Source organism: Odocoileus virginianus, chromosome 20 (genome assembly GCF_023699985.2).
Source record: "Odocoileus virginianus isolate 20LAN1187 ecotype Illinois chromosome 20, Ovbor_1.2, whole genome shotgun sequence".
In the NCBI taxonomy this organism is placed as follows: Eukaryota; Metazoa; Chordata; class Mammalia; order Artiodactyla; family Cervidae; genus Odocoileus; species Odocoileus virginianus.
In genome coordinates, this window is record NC_069693.1 from 3,237,333 (window position 1) to 3,255,331 (window position 17,999).

Here is a 17,999-nt window from a genome sequence, read left to right on the forward strand (position 1 = left end):
TTCACAAAATTGGATGAATATTCAAATGACCAAAAGCCATAGGAAAATATTCCCAAATGCATTAGTTACCAGAGACATGCAAAGTAAAACCACAAAGCTACCACTGCCCCTCACAGAGGGGCGAAAATAAGAAGGTGGGAAAGCAGAGGGACCAGTGAGGATCTGGGGTAACCAGAATGCTCAGTGTGAACTGATGCTATCACTGCGAAACATATTCAGAAGTGCCTACTAGAACTGAATAAATGCACAGCACAACACACGGCAATTACAGTCTCAGGTTTATTCCAACAGAAATGCACATATATGCTCACCACTGGACATGAATTAAGACATTCAAAGCAACACTTTCCATCCTAACGTAAACTGGAAGCTAAGCAAATGCCTCTTTACACTAGGGGGGATGTCCACGTGGTGGTGATTCACACGATAAAATACTCCACAGCACCCAGGGTGTTGGACAGATCTTAGAATATTCGGTTGAGCAGAGGAACACACACACACACACACACACACACACACACACACAGGCTGCAGAGAATATTCACGCTGAGATAAAGAACCAGAACACGCACATTTAACCCATGCTGTTGAAGTCAGCAAAGTCATTACCTTTCAAGAGAAGTTACTGGACAACCTAGGAGTGTTGATTCTGTGAGGATTCGTCAAGCTGTGCATTCTACATATGCAATTTTAATCTATTACGCTTCAGTAAAAGTCAACACACACACATATACTGAGACACATCAGAGGAAAACTGCTGAACTCCAAAGGCAAAATCTTAAAAGCACTGAGAGAAAAAGGGCACATTATTTTCAAAGGAGCAATGAGAAGATCTGCAGTCATTTGAAACAGAAATGATTAATGCCATATTTAAGCGCTAAAAAATAAATGCCAACCTAGAACTTTACAACAGGAGAAAACTTCAAAATTGGAGGTGAGATAAAGACATTAATTTCAGGCAACGAAAAACTGAATTCTTCACCAACAGATGAGCACCAAAAGAAGGAAGTGTGTTCGTCGCTTCAGTTGTGTCCAACTCTTTTGAGCCCTATAGATCATAGCCCGTCAGGCTCCTCTGTCCCTGGGATTCTCCCAATCTTTCCCAGCATCAGGGTGTTTTCCAATGAGTCAGTTCTTCACATCAGGTGACCAAAATATTGGTGTTTCAGCTTCAGCATCAGTCCTCCCAATGAACACTCAGGACCGATTTCCTTGAGGATGGACTGGTTGGATCTCCTTTCTGTCCAAGGGACTCTCAAGAGGCTTCTCCAACACCACAGTTCAAAAGCATCCATTTTTCAGTGCTCAGCTTTCTTTATAATCCAACTCTCACATCCATACACGACCACTGGGAAAACCATAGCCTTGACGAGATGGACCTTTGTTGGCAAAGTATCTGTTTTTGGTGGGATCCGACATTCTCCTGTCGATGGTTGTTGTGCAGTGAGTTGTAGTTTGTGGGGTTCTCACAGGAGAGGAGCTGACGTCCGTCTACTCCACCATCTTGTAGTCAAAGAAATAGAACATCAGTCCACGCTTACTCCGTATCTGATTTCAAACATCATTTTCAAAACTCTATTGGGTCATAAAGTTAAAAACAACAATGAACACACATACATATATACATACACACACATATATGTATATATATGGTCACACTGTATTTGCAAAAATTCGAGAGAAACTTGAACACACGATTTTAGATGTTGGCTGCTTTAGGTGAGGAAGGAATAAAGCCTGTTGCGGGAAACCAGGGATATAGACAGGATTTTGTCAGTTTTCGTTTTGGATGGGGATGGCATAGAGGGTTTCTTCCCGTGTTCTTATTTATTTATTTATTTTCATTGTGATGGCTTCTCTTGCCGTGGAGCACAGGCTCTAGGGCATGCGGGCTTCGGTAGTTGTGGTTCATGGGCTTAGTTGCCCACGGGATCTTCCTAGACCAGGGATGGAACCTGTGTCTCTTGCATTGCAAGCCAGGTTCATTACCCACTGGGCCACCAGGGAAGTCCTCCCTGTGTTGTTTAATTTTCTTTAAGGCAGCCTTTGGAAACTGCCCAGCAGGGTAATGGGAAATGTGTAACAGTTACGTCTAGGAAAGAAAGCAACTGATCTGTAGCACTCACCAGTTTCTGGGGAGTAAATACAGTGTGGCTCACATCAAGTTTCCAAAGTGAGGTCACTGAACCTGCAGTGGGGGAGGGATGTTCACAGTCAGCTGTCAGGAAGTGGCTGGAGCTGGCTGCTCCACACACCACTGAGTGCAGCTGTCGAGTGAAACTGTACTAATCCCGGGGCCTAGGGCTGCGGGGCTGCCTGCAAGGGAGCAACTGTACTAATCCCGGGGCCTAGGGCTGCGGGGCTGCCGGCAAGGGAGCAACTGTGCTAATCCCGGGGCCGAGGGCTGCGGGGCTGCCAGCAAGGGAGCAACTGTGCTAATCCCGGGGCCTAGGGCTGCGGGGCTGCCGGCAAGGGAGCAACAAGTTCAGGGCAGGGCAGGAGGAAGGGAGAGCGAGCAAGAGGGCAGGAGGGAGGGAGGCAGAGACAGAGATAGAGGGAGACAGAGATAGAGGGAGACAGAGATAGAGGGAGACAGAGATAGAGGGAGGCAGAGAGATGGAGACACAGAGACAATGAGAGACAGGAAGACAGACAGAGGGAGAAATAGAGAGACAGAGAGACGCTGGCAGAGACAGAAATACAGAGAGACAGAGGGAAAGGCAGAAATTTTATTTGGCCAACAAATAAGAAGATTCTAGATAAAGCCCTCAAGAAAGAGTTTTTATATGTATCTTACATTGCTCATTATACAGAATTGCAAGATACATTCAGCAACTCACTGACTTTCACCAAGGAAATTATTATCTCTGTAAGTGATACTGAGTTACAATTCTGGTTGAAGTAATCCTGTGAATCTGTATGTGTTTTGGTTGCAGGCTCTCTCTAATTGTGGTGCAGGCTTCTCCCTGCCGTGGCTGCTCTTGCGGTGGAACCCGGCCTCTAGGGTGCTTGGGTTTCAGCAGATGCAGCAGGCAGGCTCAAGCGGTGTTGCACGGGCTTAGTTGCCCCGTGGCCTGTGGGATCTTCCCAGACTAGGGACCAAACTAGGGATCAGATGTCCCCGGCATTGGCAAGCAGATCCTTAACCACTGGACCACCAGGGAAGCGCCACAATTTTTCTTTTTTATGAGAATAATGTACTTCCGTATTTAGTAGGTAAAGGAGTATTATATATCACCATCATCATAAGACCTGCTAGTTGAGGAAAGAAGAAAAGTAAAAAAGGTTTTTAAAGCTTTGATATGAGTTTACACTTGTAAAACCAAATCATGGCCAGTTTGGATAGGAGGCTTGGGGCCAAGGTGTAGTTCACGACAGGGAGTAGTTAGGGGATGAGGGCTGCCTAATATAGCATTGGGTTTCCTGTAGAACAGTTTCAGGAAGCCCTGTTCTTTTCTCAGCCCAGCCCAGGGCAGAACAGAGAGACCCACACAGAGCAGAAAGAAAACTGCTTGGTCTGGCGTACTCGCTGAGATACAGAACTGTTGGACTGTTCTGGTCCAACACACCACAGACAGCGCGTTTTTCAGCTTGCTTTGTTTCTGCCTCTGATGTCTTGTTGAGTCGCTCAGTTGTGTCCGACTCTTTGCGACCCCAGGCTCCTCTGTCCATGGGATTCTCCAGGCACGAATACTGGAGTGGGTTGCCGTGCCCTCCTCCAGGGGATCTTCCCCACCCAGGGACTGAGCCCAGGTCTCCTGCATTGCAGGCAGAATCTTAACCGTCTGAGCCACCATGGAAGCCCTGAGGGGAAAACAGAGGTGTGGGCTAATCTGGAAAACTTGAGGTGAGCTTTGCAGCGGAGTCTCCTGGAAACAGGGAGCATGCCCCTGGATACCTCGGCATTGTTGACTCCGATTCTGTGCTGTGGACCCATAGATCCACAGTGGCCACGCCCATATTTAATGGCTGCAGTTAATTGTCTGCAAGATATCTGTTAATAAAGCTGATAAAATCCACTAATGACCATGAACGAGGGAGAGACAGAGAGAGGCCAGAAAGACGCAGTTACACGGGGCTGTGTTGGTGTTCATCTCAGTCAGCCAGGGTCATCCTGGTTGATTTTACTCTAGCCTTGACTTCACTAGCCTCACACTTTAGCCTCTAGCTGCTACCCTCGGCCAGGCCATGAAACTAAAACTTGATTCATCACTGTCAAGGTGACAGTCATGTCCAGCATTCAACTTGGCTCCAGGGAATCTCGTCTTTTCATTTCAACCATATAACCTTTGCTGAGTTTTCATTTCTTTGAGGCATTTAAGACAACCATTAAAACACTCTATAAAGCAGTTTTAGTTTTTAAAGTAGTTATGATTGTTTTTTAAATCATTTGTTTATTTTTGGCTGTGCTAGGTCTTTGATGCTGTGTGGTTTTTCTCTAGTTGTGACAACAGGGGGTTACTCTCTGTTGGGGCACTCTGCACTCTGTGGTGGCGTCTCTTGTTCTGGAATACAGGCTCTAGGGCACAGGTTCAATAGTAATGGCACACGGGCTTAGCTGCTCTGCAGTATGTGAGATCTTCCCGGACCAGGGATTGAACCTGTGTCTCTTGCACTAGCAGGCGGATTCTTTACCACTGAGCTATCAATAAAAGAGTTATTATTTTAAGATGCAGTGTGGTCCGTAGATTTAGGCTGATATTTGACAGAAAATCTAGCACAGTTATCCTTTACTTATTAAGAATTCCAGGGGTAGGCAGTCGCAAGGCTTTTTCAGCAATTCCAGGAGTTTCTACAAACCTTAGATCTTGTATTCTTTCACCTCAGTGTGTTCACTATCTCTGCTGTTGTAGTCAAGCTTGTTGCCTCATGGTTGCAAGATGGCTGTTGCAGCACCAGATATCACATCATCATCATATAGCTGCCCATGGACAGGATTAAAGGAGGCAAACGTCTTATGAGACCCTCTGTTAATAAGAGAGAAATGTGACTCCAGAAACCCTGAAATATTCCACATTAAGTATCATTGACCATCCGCGGTCTTGTGGCCCCCTCTGGACCAATCACTGCAAATGGGATTGTTGGATTGCCTTAGCCCCAAACCGCATCCTCTCCACGCCCCCTTCCCCAGTCCAGGGTTGGAGCACAGACCCTCAGACAGAACTAGGTTTCTGTTAATAGGAGACTGAGCCCCGGCTGCTGTGGAGACCGCCATCACCGTCTGGCAGAGCTCCTCCCAGGAGAAGCAGCTGTTCGCTGGCCTCGGGACGGAGGGATTCCGTCCAGGGGATTCCAGGATGGGGCCCCTGTCCTGCGGGCTCCATGTGCGTGCACGCCCTCCCATCCCCCGGCCCTGCTCTCATTTCAGCACCCAGCTGGGGGCCCCACCGGGTGCCAAGCCCAGGGCCAGGTCCCGAGGTCTGTCTCCCCATCACTCAGCTCTGGGATTCTGTGTGTGCTCACGGGCCAGCCCCGCCTCCCCCGGTCCCAGCACCGCTTGGGAAACGGGCAGAGAACCCACGTGATACGATATTTTTAATGCACTCGATCCCTCCGGAAATGTACCATATATCGCAATATTAAACACTCAGAGGAGGATGTCGGGTTCTCCAATTTCAATACGAGGAACCGTTGGCATAAAGTGATGTAACTCTTTGCCCAAGAACGGAGTCGGGACCGACGGTCCAGTCGGCGTGCTGCACAAAGTGTGCTCTGCTCACGGGTGGAGAGCGGGGCTCCCCCCTCGGGGTGCACCCCAGAGAAGCTGAACCTCGTGGGAACCCAGACGGAGGAACGGCTGAGGGGCGCTGCGGCCCCTTAGCGGGAAGTGTGCTGGGCGGGGAGGGCGCCCTTCCCCTTCGTGTGAGGCTGCTGCTGTGGAAACGGCCCCAGAAGGGCCGGCAGCACATCCCCTTCTCCCGCGGGCTGCAGGCTCCGTCCCTCGGCACCGACTCCGGGACGCGCCGGGACACGGCTGGGCCATGGCGCCCGGGCCCTCCACCCTCCTGGGCCTGGGTGAGTCCGGGGGTGCCGGGGCCGGATTCCAGGGGCAGAGGGGCTCCGCTCAGCCCTGACTCCAGCCCGGGAGACGCCGGGGTCCTGGGGGGCAACGCGGTTCCCTCTCCATCCCTGGGGGCGGCCTCAGCTTTGGCCCAGACCTAAGTGACGGGGAAGGTTCAGTCCTGGACGTGGGGTCGGGTGTGGGGTGAGTGCAGACTGAGCCGGGCTGGCCTGGAGGAGGGCTGGGGTTGTCTGAGATTACTTCAGAGCGAGGAGACGGCTTGTACTCAGACGTAATGTTGGGGGGGGGTGCGTTGGGACATCATGGGAAGACGCCCACCCACCCCACGGCTCCTCGAGGCCCCGGAACTGCAGCCCATGAGGAAACCACGAGGCGGGCGTCTTCTCACTAGCGCTTCTCTTCCAGCGCTCTGTCTGGCCCAGATGGCCTGCACCCAGCAGGGTGAGTCTCCCCCAAACCCCTGTCTCCCCAAGGCGGACCTCGATGAGAGCGGAGCAGACCCGGGTCTGGGGGCCCTGGCTTATACCCCGAGCTGCTAACAGCCCCAGTGCGGGACCCTGGCCCGGGTCTCCCCTGTCTCCTCTCTGCCCTCGATGGCCCCGCAGGGATGACCCGACCCTCAGGACCAGGCTGAGCCCGCGAGCTCGCCCCCTGCGAGCCCAGACCGCCCCCCGCAGCCCCTTGCAGAGAACAGCGCTTGCCCTGGCAGACGGCCTGCCATCGCCTCCAGCCTCCCCTGCACTCCCCCGTGAGGCTGGCCGCTCTCTGGGTTTTCTTTCACTTTCTGAATCTCCCCGCCCAGCCCGGCCCTCCCCACAGTGACCCCTCCGCCCTGCCCCTCAGCCCAGACCGTCCTCCAGGTCTGCTCAGCTCAGGAACCACCTCCCTCGACCCCTGGGGGGGCAGCTCGGCCTCCCATCTGCCCCCCTCCCCGAGATTGCCACACTCACCCCGAGGGCACGCATCACCGCCCCGTACCCATGGGTTCGCACAATTGTTTGTGAATGGTCTGTCCCCTCTGGACTGTCAGCCCCAAGGGGGCAGGTGCCGGGGTGTTTCCCGTATTTGTGAAACCAGAGGCACAGGCAGACATCCATAAATGGATGGGCGGGACTAGATGTGGTGGAAAGAGGGAGGGAGGGAGGGAGGGGGTGAGGGGTGAAGGAGTGTGAGGGAGGGGGAGGTCTCCCAGTCTGTGTTGCTGAGTCTGAAGGGCAGCTGCCTGTCCTGGGTGTGAAAGTGTGAGGTAAGGGGAACAGTCTGCAGGACAGGGAAGTGAAGGGTGTGTGTGTATGCAGGTGCTGTGTGTGTGTGTATGTGGGCAGGTGTGTGTGTATATGGGTGTATGTGTATGTGTGCAGATGTGTGTGTGTACGTGTGTGTAGTGTGTATCTGTGTTTGTGTATATACGGGTGTGTGTGTGTATGTGGGCAGGTGTGCATGTGTGCAGGTGTATATGTGGGTGTGTGTCTGTATATGTGTGTGCACATGTGTATGTGCGTGTATGTGCAGGGGTGTGTGCGCACATGTGTATATGTGGGTGTGTGGATGTGTGCACATGTGTACACATGTGTGCACAGGTGTATGTGCGTGCGTGTGTGTGCATGTGTGTGGAGTAGTTGGAGCACAGGTCTGGTCCCACATTCCCTGGTGGGTGAGGGTCAGTGTCCAGGGTGAGTCTGCAGAGACCATCCCTGGGTTTTCTCAGTATTCTCTGCCTCCATCCCAGTGTACTTCCGTGTCCTTGTCACTGAGGCTTCTGGAAACCCCACGTATCTCAACCAGGTGGGAGCGTGGTGGGGGGTGTGGTGGGGGCTTGCAGCCCTGAAGCAGGAAGATGGCTTCAGAGTCAGTGAAGTCCCCACAGAGGCAGGGGCAGGTAGAGCTCACTCCTCACTCACTCACTCACGTTGTTGTCTTTATTTGGAGGTTAGGTGTGGTTTCAGGAGGTGCACACATGTGTCAAGTTGATGCTGTGGGGGATGGTGGAATTTGTGGTATTTAATTTTGTGTCTTCTCGGCTGGCCCATGGTCATTTACGTGGTCAAACATCCTGGGTGTGTCTGCAAGGATGTTTTGGGATGGTCTTAACATTTAAATCATTGGGTTTTGAGCAAAGCAAATTGTCCTCCACAATGTGGGTGGACCTCATCCATCCGCTGATAGCCTGAACTGAACAAAAGCCTGACCTCCCCTGAGGGCTGTGCCAGCAGACTGCCTCTGAACCTGAACCGGCTGGTCTCCAGCCGGTGCCCACCCTTCAGATTCTGGGCTCACCCGGGTGCTGTGGAGTGGACACAGGGACTCTCACTCCCTGAGGTCTATGGGACCAGATCTGTGCTCCAGGTCCTCCACACACACACCCCTGCACACACCCCCACAGCTGCACACACACATACACACCCATACACCCCTGCACACAACACCCACATCTGTACACACCCACACCCGTACACACACCCCCACACATGCACATATGCATACACACATACCTGCACACACACACACACCACCCCCACATTCATACCCACACCCCAAGCCCCCCACATACACACACACACCCACACACACACATGTGCACACCTATATACATAGACACACGTGCACACACATACACACACACATGCATACACACACACCCCCTGCACTTCCACACTCTGCAATTCATGACCCTCACCCACACGATCTCTCCCAGGACAGGCAGCTGCCCTTCCCTTCAGACCCAGCCCAGGTCACTCCTACCCACTCAAAGCCCTGCTTTCCTCATCCCAGGAATGACCCAATCATTCCCAGCCTGCGTCCCCTCCCCTTCTCTCTAGAGTGGCCGTGGCCAGGGAGGGAGCCGCCCCCCACCGCCAGCAGACATGTCCAGGCCCCCAGCTGTTCTGTCACCTCCCATGTCACCCTGAGCGAGATGTGACCAAGTCTCAGGGTCCTTACGTCAATGGGAAACTAACCACGGTGATGGGAATTCACCCGCTCCTGGGGGGGGGGGCGTGGGGGTGGGGCTGTCCACTGCGGGGGTGATGGGAGCATTCTGAAACTGGATTGTGGTGAACATTGTACAATTTTGCAAGTTTCCAAAAAGAAAAAGAAGCAAGAGAGTAAATTGTGTTGTGTGGTGATCTCCACTGAGAGAATTGTGTTGTTCAGTTCAGTTAAGTCACTCAGTGGTGTCCAACTCTTTGCGACCCCATGGACTGCAGCACACCAGGCCTCCTAGTCCATCACCAACTCCTGGAGTTTCCTCAAACTCACGTCCACTGAGTCAGTGATGCCATCCAGCCATTTCATCCTCTGTCGTCCCCTTCTCCTCCTGCCCCCAATCCCTCCCAGCATCAGGATCTTTTCCAATAGTCAGCTCTTCCCATCAGGTGGCCAAAGTATTGGAGTTTCAACTTCAGCATCAGTCCTTCCAATGAACACCCGGGACTCATCTCCTTTAGGATGGACTGGTTGAATCTCCTTGCAGTCCAAGGGACTCTCAAGAGTCTTCTCCAACACCACAGTTCAAAAGCATCAATTCTTCGGCGCTCAGCTTTCTTCACAGTCCAACTCTCACATCCATACATGACCACTGGAAAAACCATAGCCTTGACCAGATGGACCTTTGTTGACGTTTGGTGTTGTGTGGTGATGTCCACCAAAGTGACTGGATTGTGTTGTGTGGTGATTCTCCACTAAGATGAGTGGACTGTGTAGTGTGGTGATTCTCCACCAAGATGAGTGGGTTGTGTTGTGTGGTGATTCTCCACTAAAATTAGCGGACTGTATTTTGTGGTGATTCTCCACTAAGATGAGTGGGTTGTGTCGTGTGGTGATTCTCCACTAGGGTGAGTGGGTTGTGTCGTGTGGTGATTCTCCACTAAGATGAGTGGGTTGTGCTGTGTGGTGATTCTCCACTAAGGTGAGTGGGTTGTGTCGTGTGGTGATTCTCCACTAAGGTGAGTGGGTTGTGCTGTGTGGTGATTCTCCACTAAGGTGAGTGGGTTGTATCCGTGCTGATTCTCCACTAAGGTGAGTGGGTTGTGTCGTGTGGTGATTCTCCACTAAGATGAGTGGGTTGTGCTGTGTGGTGATTCTCCACTAAGGTGAGTGGGTTGTGTCGTGTGGTGATTCTCCACTAAGATGAGTGGGTTGTGCTGTGTGGTGATTCTCCACTAAGGTGAGTGGGTTGTGTCATGTGGTGATTCTCCACTAAGGTGAGTGGGTTGTGTCGTGTGGTGATTCTCCACTAAGATGAGTGGGTTGTGCTGTGTGGTGATTCTCCACTAAGGTGAGTGGGTTGTGTCGTGTCCTGATTGTCCACTAAGATGAGAGAACTGCGGTCGTGTGCTGGTCTCTTCAGGACAGACTGTGGGGTCCTGCTCTCCCCTCCCAGGGACCCTGCCCAGACCCTCCATCTCAGCTGAGCCGGGCTCCGTGGTGCCCTGGGGGCGGCCAGTGAGCATCGTGTGCAGGGGCCCTGCCAGGGTTAGGAGCTTCCGCCTGGAGAAGGACAATAGATCCTACTACAAGGATGTGGCTGTCACGTCCGGAGGTGAACAGGAGACGGAGGCCAGATTCACCATCATCGCCCTGCATGAAGACGCCGTCGGGCATTATCACTGCATCTATCAGATAGACTCCCGCTGGTCTGAGCTCAGCGAGGCCCTGAGCCTGGAGGGGACCACGGAGGCCGTCTCTGCCCTGCCCACAGGTGTGCCCGGGACCCCGCTGCGCCCTCTGCCCGCCGCCCCACTCCCGCCCCCGGGCCCTCTGCCTCTGTCCCCTCTGCCCATGCATCCCCTGCCTCCACGCCTGGCTCAGCTCCCCCAGCCTGGTCTCACCGGGCAAGTCAGGGACCCCTGCGCAGGGCTGGATGGTGGTTCAGGGCACCTTTGGGGTGAGGCCGTCCGTGTCCTGTGTGTGGTCAGCCCCCAGGGTGTCCTGGAGTCGGGGTCCGTCCAGCACACTCTGACCACCCCCCTCAGAGGAGGTCACCATGAAGAGTCTGGGCAGTGACGCGGGGCACAGCTCCGGCAGGTGCAGAGGGTGTGACCCCAGCGCGATGGAGCAGGGGGGCTCCGCCTCGCCTGGCCCCGGCCCCATTTTCTCGGGAGTCTCGGGGTGTTGTCCGGGGTTGAGTGAAGACTGTGGGTGGCCCGCGGTCGGATGCTCAGGATGGAGAGGCGCCAGGCTGAGTGGGACAGACCCTGGGCAGCCCCCACACAGCACCAGTCCTTCTCCTGTCCCCCCACCGTCACAGGACCCCCTGCAGGCGGCAGCTCCCCCACCGCTCAGTGCTGCTCCTCCGCTGGTGAGTAGCCGACCCCCGCCTGGAGGGGTGTCTGGGGGGCGGGGGGAATCTGTGTTGGGATCAGGGTGCAGCCCTCTCCCGGGCTTGGCTCAGGGACTGTGGGAGCTCAGCAAGGGCTGGCAGGCGCAGGGCACCGGGGTGTCTCTGACTCCTAAGGACCCCGGGAACAGCACCCACGAGGCTGGATGACTCTGCACCGGGCCCCTGATGGAGTCATGCCAGGACGGCCCATCGAGGGAGGCACTTCCCGGACCTTGTCAGAGCCTCCGCCCCTTTTTCTATGCGGAAAGGAGCTTGCAGGTTCTTGTCCAAAGGCGCAGGGATTGGAAGAGGAACCAGCCCAGGGCAGCCAGACTGGACCCCAGACTCGGGGATTTGGCCGCCGCTCCGCACCGCCCCCTTGTGGTCAGGTCCACGGCGGGCGGAAGGGACCGCTGATGGTTATGCCTGAGCAGCCCAGAAGGCAGACCTGCCCTCCCGGAAGGCCATGAACCCGCCAGGTGTAGGAATCCAGCTCAGCCCCCTTCCATCTCGCTCCCTCCCTCCCATTTCACGCTGTGGAGACTCTTGTCCAGAGCAGAACCCATCACCGAGACTGCCTGGATCGGGTTCCGCCCTCCGCAGCTCTGGGCCCCGAGCAAATCGAATCACCCAATCCTTCCACCTTCTTCGTTGCTCGTGTGCAAAACCAGGAATAAATGCACCGACCCCGCAGCACTGCCTGAGCCTGGAGAAGTGCTGATCTTACTCATACGAGGAAATATTTTCTTCCCTCCTCGTGGTGTGTGCTCTTTGGGGAAAGAGGGAGAAAACGGGCTTTGGTGTTGGTAGTATTCCAGCTCTGCCAATGCGCTGTGGACACAGGGCTTAAGCTCTCAGACCCGGCTTTGTAAAGCGGGGGATGGCAAGTCCCAAGCCACAGGACTGGTGTGCGTGTGAGGGCTCTATATGTGAGTGTGAACACCACAAGCCCCCAGCATGTGTGTGTGGGGGGTGGTATGCAGCAGGTGCTCCATAAGGGCATACTGCTGATAATCTGATTCCACCCTCCCAGCTCCCACAGGCCTGTCGACGGAGCAGGTTTATATTCTCATCGGGGTCTCTGTGGCCTTTCTCCTTTGTCTTTTCCTCCTGGTCCTTCTCCTCCTCCATCGTCAGCACCGGAGAAAACGGGGTAGGTCTCAGGGACAGGGTGGGGTGAGCGGGCAGGCCGTTTGGGGGTGCTGGAAAGAAGGCTTCTCTTCTTAATTCACACCTGACTCTCCTCAGGGCCGCCCAGAAGCAAAGACGCGGAGCAGAGACACCAGGGGAGGTGAGGACCCTGCTGATGACCTCCCAGTCCACCCGTCCTCTGCCCCCATGTAGCCCTCAGGACTCACATGTTCTTTCTCCTCAGGCTCAGTCCAGCTGTGGATGTCCTAGATGGGACCCCAGGTAAAGACAAGGATGGGGGACAGGTCTGGGGGGGAAGCAGGGGTTCAGGCCATGCAGGAAACAGTGGGGGGGGGGGTGAAGCATTCCAGGACGTTGCAGGTGGGGAGGAGACGGAATATGAAGCTGTGAGGTCAGGCATGTGTGTCTCCTAAGCTCCACCTCAGAGAACTGAGCCCTGGTCCTCCTCCCCTTCAGATGTGGCCAGCGTTGACAGATTTCCTGACATGGACGGAGAGGTGGGCACCTCGGTAAGTGCTTGCATTCATCAGCTAGTGCTCTGAACCAAAGCCTCTGGAATTTAGCAGCTAACAGAATCACCTCAGTTTCTTGGGCCAGGAAGTTGGAACTGCTTCGGCTGGGTAGTTCTGGCTCATGGTCTGTTCTGAGGTTGCCATCAAGATGCTGAGCAGGGCTGCACTCATCAGAAGCTCGACTGGGGCTGGAAGATCCACTTCCACGACATTCAGTCCCCCCGGCAGTGGGCAGGATCTCACATCCTCACCACACGTGCTTCTCATGGTGGTCAGACTCCCCCAGAGGGAGGGACCCCAAGAGAGAGGGACAGAAGCCACACTGTCTTCTGTGTCCTCACTGTGGAGGTGACATACCCTTACTCTGCCACCCAAACCCACCCTGCATCTTTATCCTCAGACCCCTGCTGCAGGAGGCCTCCAAGAGGTGACCTACGCCCAGCTGAACCACAAGCCCCTCACCCAGAGGGCAGCCAGAGCTGTGTCCCCGCCATCCACAGAGCCCCTGGCAGAGTCCAGCACGTATGCAACCATTGCCAGACATTGACCCCGTGCCCACCTGGCCTCTGCCCTAAATATGCAGGAAGTCACACTTGCAAAAGCCCGAAGTGGACATTGGGATGGTTTCCCTGTGGAATGATTCCTTTCTGGAAAGACATCCAGTCAATTCTCCTGCAGGCAACAGCTGGAGTCCTGAGACCCCACATTACCTCCTAGGAGATTCATTAACCATGTGGTCCCTCCCACGAGCAACTAGCTCCTTGGAGAGAAGATGAAGCACTTGTTTCAAGAGACCCTGCTATGGTGTTTGTTGGCTGTTTCCAGAGACCCAGCTATAGTTCTTGGCTGTTTCTAGAGACCCAGCTATAGTTCTTGGCTATTTCCAGAGACCCAGCTATGTCCCTACAGTTTCCCAGTGGACTTCAGACATGTCCTGTGAATCTTCCACTGGCCCTGGAGATCTGTTTTGTGTTCTCAGCTGACTCTACAAACCTTCCTGGAGTTTGGGTGGTGATCTTGAACCTGGGTTGCACTCATGCGGCTGGTAGCTGATGCCCAGTTTTCTGGATCACACTTCACCTTGTTCATCAGTCAATGTTCTCACAGGTCCAAGTGCATCAGCCCTTCATGCGGTGCTGGGTACACAGGTTCTAGGTCCCAGTCTCTGCCTCCACCGTCCCCCAAAACTCAGTGAGGGAAACAAGACAAAAACAAGACAATCAGTGTTTTCTGGCCCAAGAGTGTGTCTGAGGGGACTTGTGTCTGGGTGAAGGCGCAGAGCTGCCCCACCTGCATACTGCTCCCACGCCTTCACAAGCACACAGCCATGCGTGCACAGATGCACTCGCAGGTGCCCAGACACACCTGCACAGTGTAAAGGGTGTACATGCACACATACCCCCCGAATGCAGATATGCACACACAGACATATATGCACACACTGTGCACACACATACACTCATGCAGACACCCACACGCGTGGACACGGTGGGCTGGCTGAGGGAGCTGGTGAGGCCATGACTGCACAGGGAGGGCCCCTCAGGCTTTAGGTCCACCCCGAGGAACAGGCAGGCCCCCGTCTCCCACCCCCCTGCCCCCCGCCAGTTCATCCCCATTGGACGCCATGCATTCCCCAAACACGAGAGGGCCCAGCAGCCTAGGACACTGTCCTTGACCTGACCTTCACCCCTCACCGGGCTAATGCCCGTCAGATTTGGGATTGGAGGCCATTCATCCCAACAAGCATATAAGTGTTGCTGTAACAAATTACCACTCACATAGCGGCACCAAACAATGCAGCGTATTACCCTCCAGTTCAGGACGTCAGAAGTCTGAGATCAGTTACACGGGGCTGAAACCCGGGGTGGGCAGGGCTGTGTTCCTTCTGGAGGCTCCAGGGGAGGCTCCATTCCGTTACCTTTTGCAGCATCTGGGGGCCGTCTGCACTCCTTGGCTCATGGCCTCTTCCTCCGTCTTCGGCTCCTCCCTCTGACTAGGACTCCTGCTTCTGTGGTCACGTCTCACCTCCTCACTCTCTGACCCTCCTGCTTCTCTCTTGTAAGAACCCTGGTGATTACATGGGGTCCACCTAGAATATCCAAGGTCACCTCCCCTTCAATAACCTTAAGACTGAGCCTTAACTCGGTCACCCCTGTAACGACCCCTTTTGCACCTAAAGTAACACAGTAGCTAAGGTAACACAGCAGCTGGTTCCCGTCTACCTGAGTGGGTGTCCACCCGCAGCACCACCTCCGTTCGCGGGCTCCTCTGGGCTTGAATGCCTCACTCTGAATTCTACGCATCTCCTTGCAGGGATGTTTCCTTCTGTTTCCACTAGCTTGTGAAAGAATGAATTCCTGAGAGTCTATTTCCTGCGTCCCTAGAACCTCCATGTAAGAGGAGGTCGGGTAGGAAGCAGGGGAGACTAGAAGCACGCCCACCGTGTGACCCGCAGGTGCCCATAGGGCCAGGTGGGCCCGTGTGACAGGACTGTGGCTGCCCAGCACCGTGTCCTCCCTTCCTGGGCTCCCAGCGAGACGATCTCCCAGCCTCCTTGCGGTTATGTGTGTCCTGGGATGGCGTTCACAGTGAGCAGGATGCACGGAGCTGCTTCCAGGCCTGGCCCCGAGCCCTCCCTCACGAGATGCTCACTGTTGGTCCTTCTGCTGGCGGATGCGGATGCCCTGGGTGACCTTGGCGGCACACACCGAGTGTGGTGCCTGGCTGCCTGGATGCAGTGTAGTACAGCTCCCTGTACCTCTTGTATTAGTCTTGTTTCGGGTTCCTGTAACGTTGATGCTTTAACAGGTGTGATACAGGCACATTCTGGTGTGAACATACTAAGGGAAACCTTTAAACCGCAGTTGGGAAGCCTAGAGGGGCGCTCTCTCGCCTCTCCCCTCCGTTGCAGCTTACTTTACATTTCTGGGCAGGAAGACAGTTATCTTACTAGGCAGCAGCGGAAGGATGATTTTCTCCTGGCCCAGCAACAGTCCAGCCTATGAGAAAGAGCAATAGCTCAGCTAATGAGAAACAGAAACAACTCAGCCAATGAGAAAATCGCAACAGCTCAGCCAATGAGAAGCAGCCACATCCCAGCCAATGAGAAGCAGCCACATCCCAGCCAACCAGAAACCATCAGTGACCTGAATGCTTGCTTTTCCGAGATCAGACGGAGATCAGACGAGATCGGGCGCGTTCAGGGTGGTATGGCCGTAGACGCTTGCTTTTCTTCAAGGGGCTTTGAGTCAAAGCAGCCTCTTCCAGCTTCCTCCTTTTTCTCTGTTGGGTAACATTCCTCTCCTTTGTTCTCTGGATTTGACTGTGGTTTGCCATAGTTTGAATGTCGTGAATTGCAATCCCTCTGCCATTCCTAAATAAACTCATACTAATGGTTAAAACAATAACAACCCAAACTGGACTTTGAATTTTAAGGCTGACGCCGGACACCTGTTTTCCTGGATGAGCTGGTGATACTCCTGAGTCAACTGTACAGGTCTCCTGACTCTCTCATTGCGCCCTTACCCCAATTCCTGAGCAAGAATCCTCTTCCTCAGGCGCACATATCAAACACAAACCAGTCAATCCAGGGTCCACACCCCAACCACCTCCTTTACGGGGGTCCACAATCTGGGCCACTATCCACCTGCCTTTGTCACTCCAGGTCCAGGTATAGGCTAACCAGGGACACCCCCTCCACCCCAGAAGCAGCCAGGAGAGCCCCGATTCCGCTGAGCAGTGTGTGTGGTCACCGCCCTGCTTATGGGGGTCAGACTGTCGTTCCCACTCGGATTAAAACATAAACTTTACCCCCGAATCCCGCTAGGGCTCGGCAGCGTCCAGTTGTCGATGTTTTGGTTTTTAGTTCTTAATAGAAACATAAGAAACCTGCACGCCTCTTACAGGCCTGGTATTTTAAATGTCCTTATACATCTGAAGTATATTTTAACAATTCATCCTAGATTCAGCCAGCTCCTGCTGATGCTGCTAAGTCGCTTCAGTCATGTCTGACTCTGTGCGACCCTATGGACAGCAGCCCACCAGGCTCCCCGTCCACGGGATTCTCCAGGCTCCTCAGCCAGCTCCCACCATGGCTATTTTAGTTCTGTGCAAACATTGGCACATTTAACCCTGGTAGAACCCTCTACAGAATGTCCTACTCTCTTCTCCACTTTTCTGCAAGAACCGAGGGACTGAAACATTAGGTAACTTGCCCAAGGTCGGCCAGCTCTGAGTGACGGGGCCACAGACCCACGTGGACACCTGACCTGCCCTGACCGCATGGCGGGCTGTATCTCCACAGCCGGGAGGTTTCTGCCCTGGCTCAGAGGAGGGTGCCCACCCCCCAATTCATTATTGGTACTGATCTTTCATTTCTTATTTGCACTGGAGGTTAGTTCCTGCAAAGATCTGCATCTTAACTTGGAAGTCTTCATCTTTGGTTCCTCCGCTTCCATTCTTGTGCGCAGTTGCTGTTTCATTCTCTCTCTGCCTCTCTCTGCTCCTCTCTGTTATTTTCCCACCATTCCTGTATTATTCAGGACTCTCCAGGACCGACAGGTCGTCACACGGTTGTATGGGGATTTGTGAGAGGAGACCATCACGGGAACAGACTCTCGGGGTTCAGGAGGTGGAGAGTCCGCCCCAGGACCGTCCTCTGGAGGTGCAGACCCAGGAGAGAGGGTGACAGCGTCAGTGTGCGTGTGTGACGGCATCAGCGTGGGTGTGTGATGGCGTCAGTGTGCGTGTGTGACGGCGTCAGTTGGGTGTGTGACGGCGTCAGTTGGGTGTGTGACGGTGTCAGTGCGGGTGTGTGATGGCGTCAGTGTGCGTGTGTGACGGCATCAGCGTGGGTGTGTGACGGTGTCAGCGTGCGTCTGTGACGGCGTCAGCGTGGGTGTGTGACGGTGTCAGTTGAGTGTGTGATGGCATCAGCGTGGGTGTGTGACGGCGTCAGTTGGGTGCGTGATGGCATCAGCGTGGGTGTGTGACG

The 17,999-nt window shown here is 54.2% G+C and overlaps 1 protein-coding gene and 1 long non-coding RNA gene across 12 annotated transcripts; one reads left to right on the forward strand and one right to left on the reverse strand.

The window, feature by feature from the left end:
- Positions 1-261: 261 nt before the first annotated feature.
- On the reverse strand, positions 262-7,117 carry LOC110152678 (uncharacterized). Of its 5 annotated transcripts, none has more exons than XR_011481997.1 (5): positions 6,973-7,117; positions 4,801-4,967; positions 3,527-3,804; positions 2,127-2,188; positions 262-1,575 (listed from the first exon to the last, which is right to left on the reverse strand). It is a non-coding gene; the product is annotated as an uncharacterized lncRNA (long non-coding RNA). The 5 variants fall into 5 exon arrangements; XR_011481995.1 differs by having other exon boundaries at positions 3,531-3,804; positions 6,973-7,115; XR_011481999.1 differs by having other exon boundaries at positions 262-1,503; positions 6,973-7,114.
- On the forward strand, positions 5,528-16,416 carry LOC110152677 (leukocyte-associated immunoglobulin-like receptor 1). Of its 7 annotated transcripts, none has more exons than XM_070450296.1 (9): positions 5,528-6,015; positions 6,428-6,463; positions 10,371-10,721; positions 11,271-11,321; positions 12,376-12,495; positions 12,591-12,633; positions 12,718-12,755; positions 12,951-13,003; positions 13,407-16,416. In XM_070450296.1, exons 1-9 carry the CDS (start codon positions 5,982-5,984, stop codon positions 13,551-13,553), a joined length of 873 nt encoding a protein of 290 aa, XP_070306397.1. In that variant the 5' UTR covers positions 5,528-5,981; the 3' UTR covers positions 13,554-16,416. The 7 variants fall into 7 exon arrangements, with proteins under 7 accessions (XP_070306397.1, XP_070306398.1, XP_070306400.1 ...); XM_070450297.1 differs by having other exon boundaries at positions 5,529-6,015; positions 10,404-10,721; XM_070450299.1 differs by having other exon boundaries at positions 5,531-6,015; positions 10,563-10,721.
- The last annotated feature ends 1,583 nt before the right edge of the window (positions 16,417-17,999 follow it).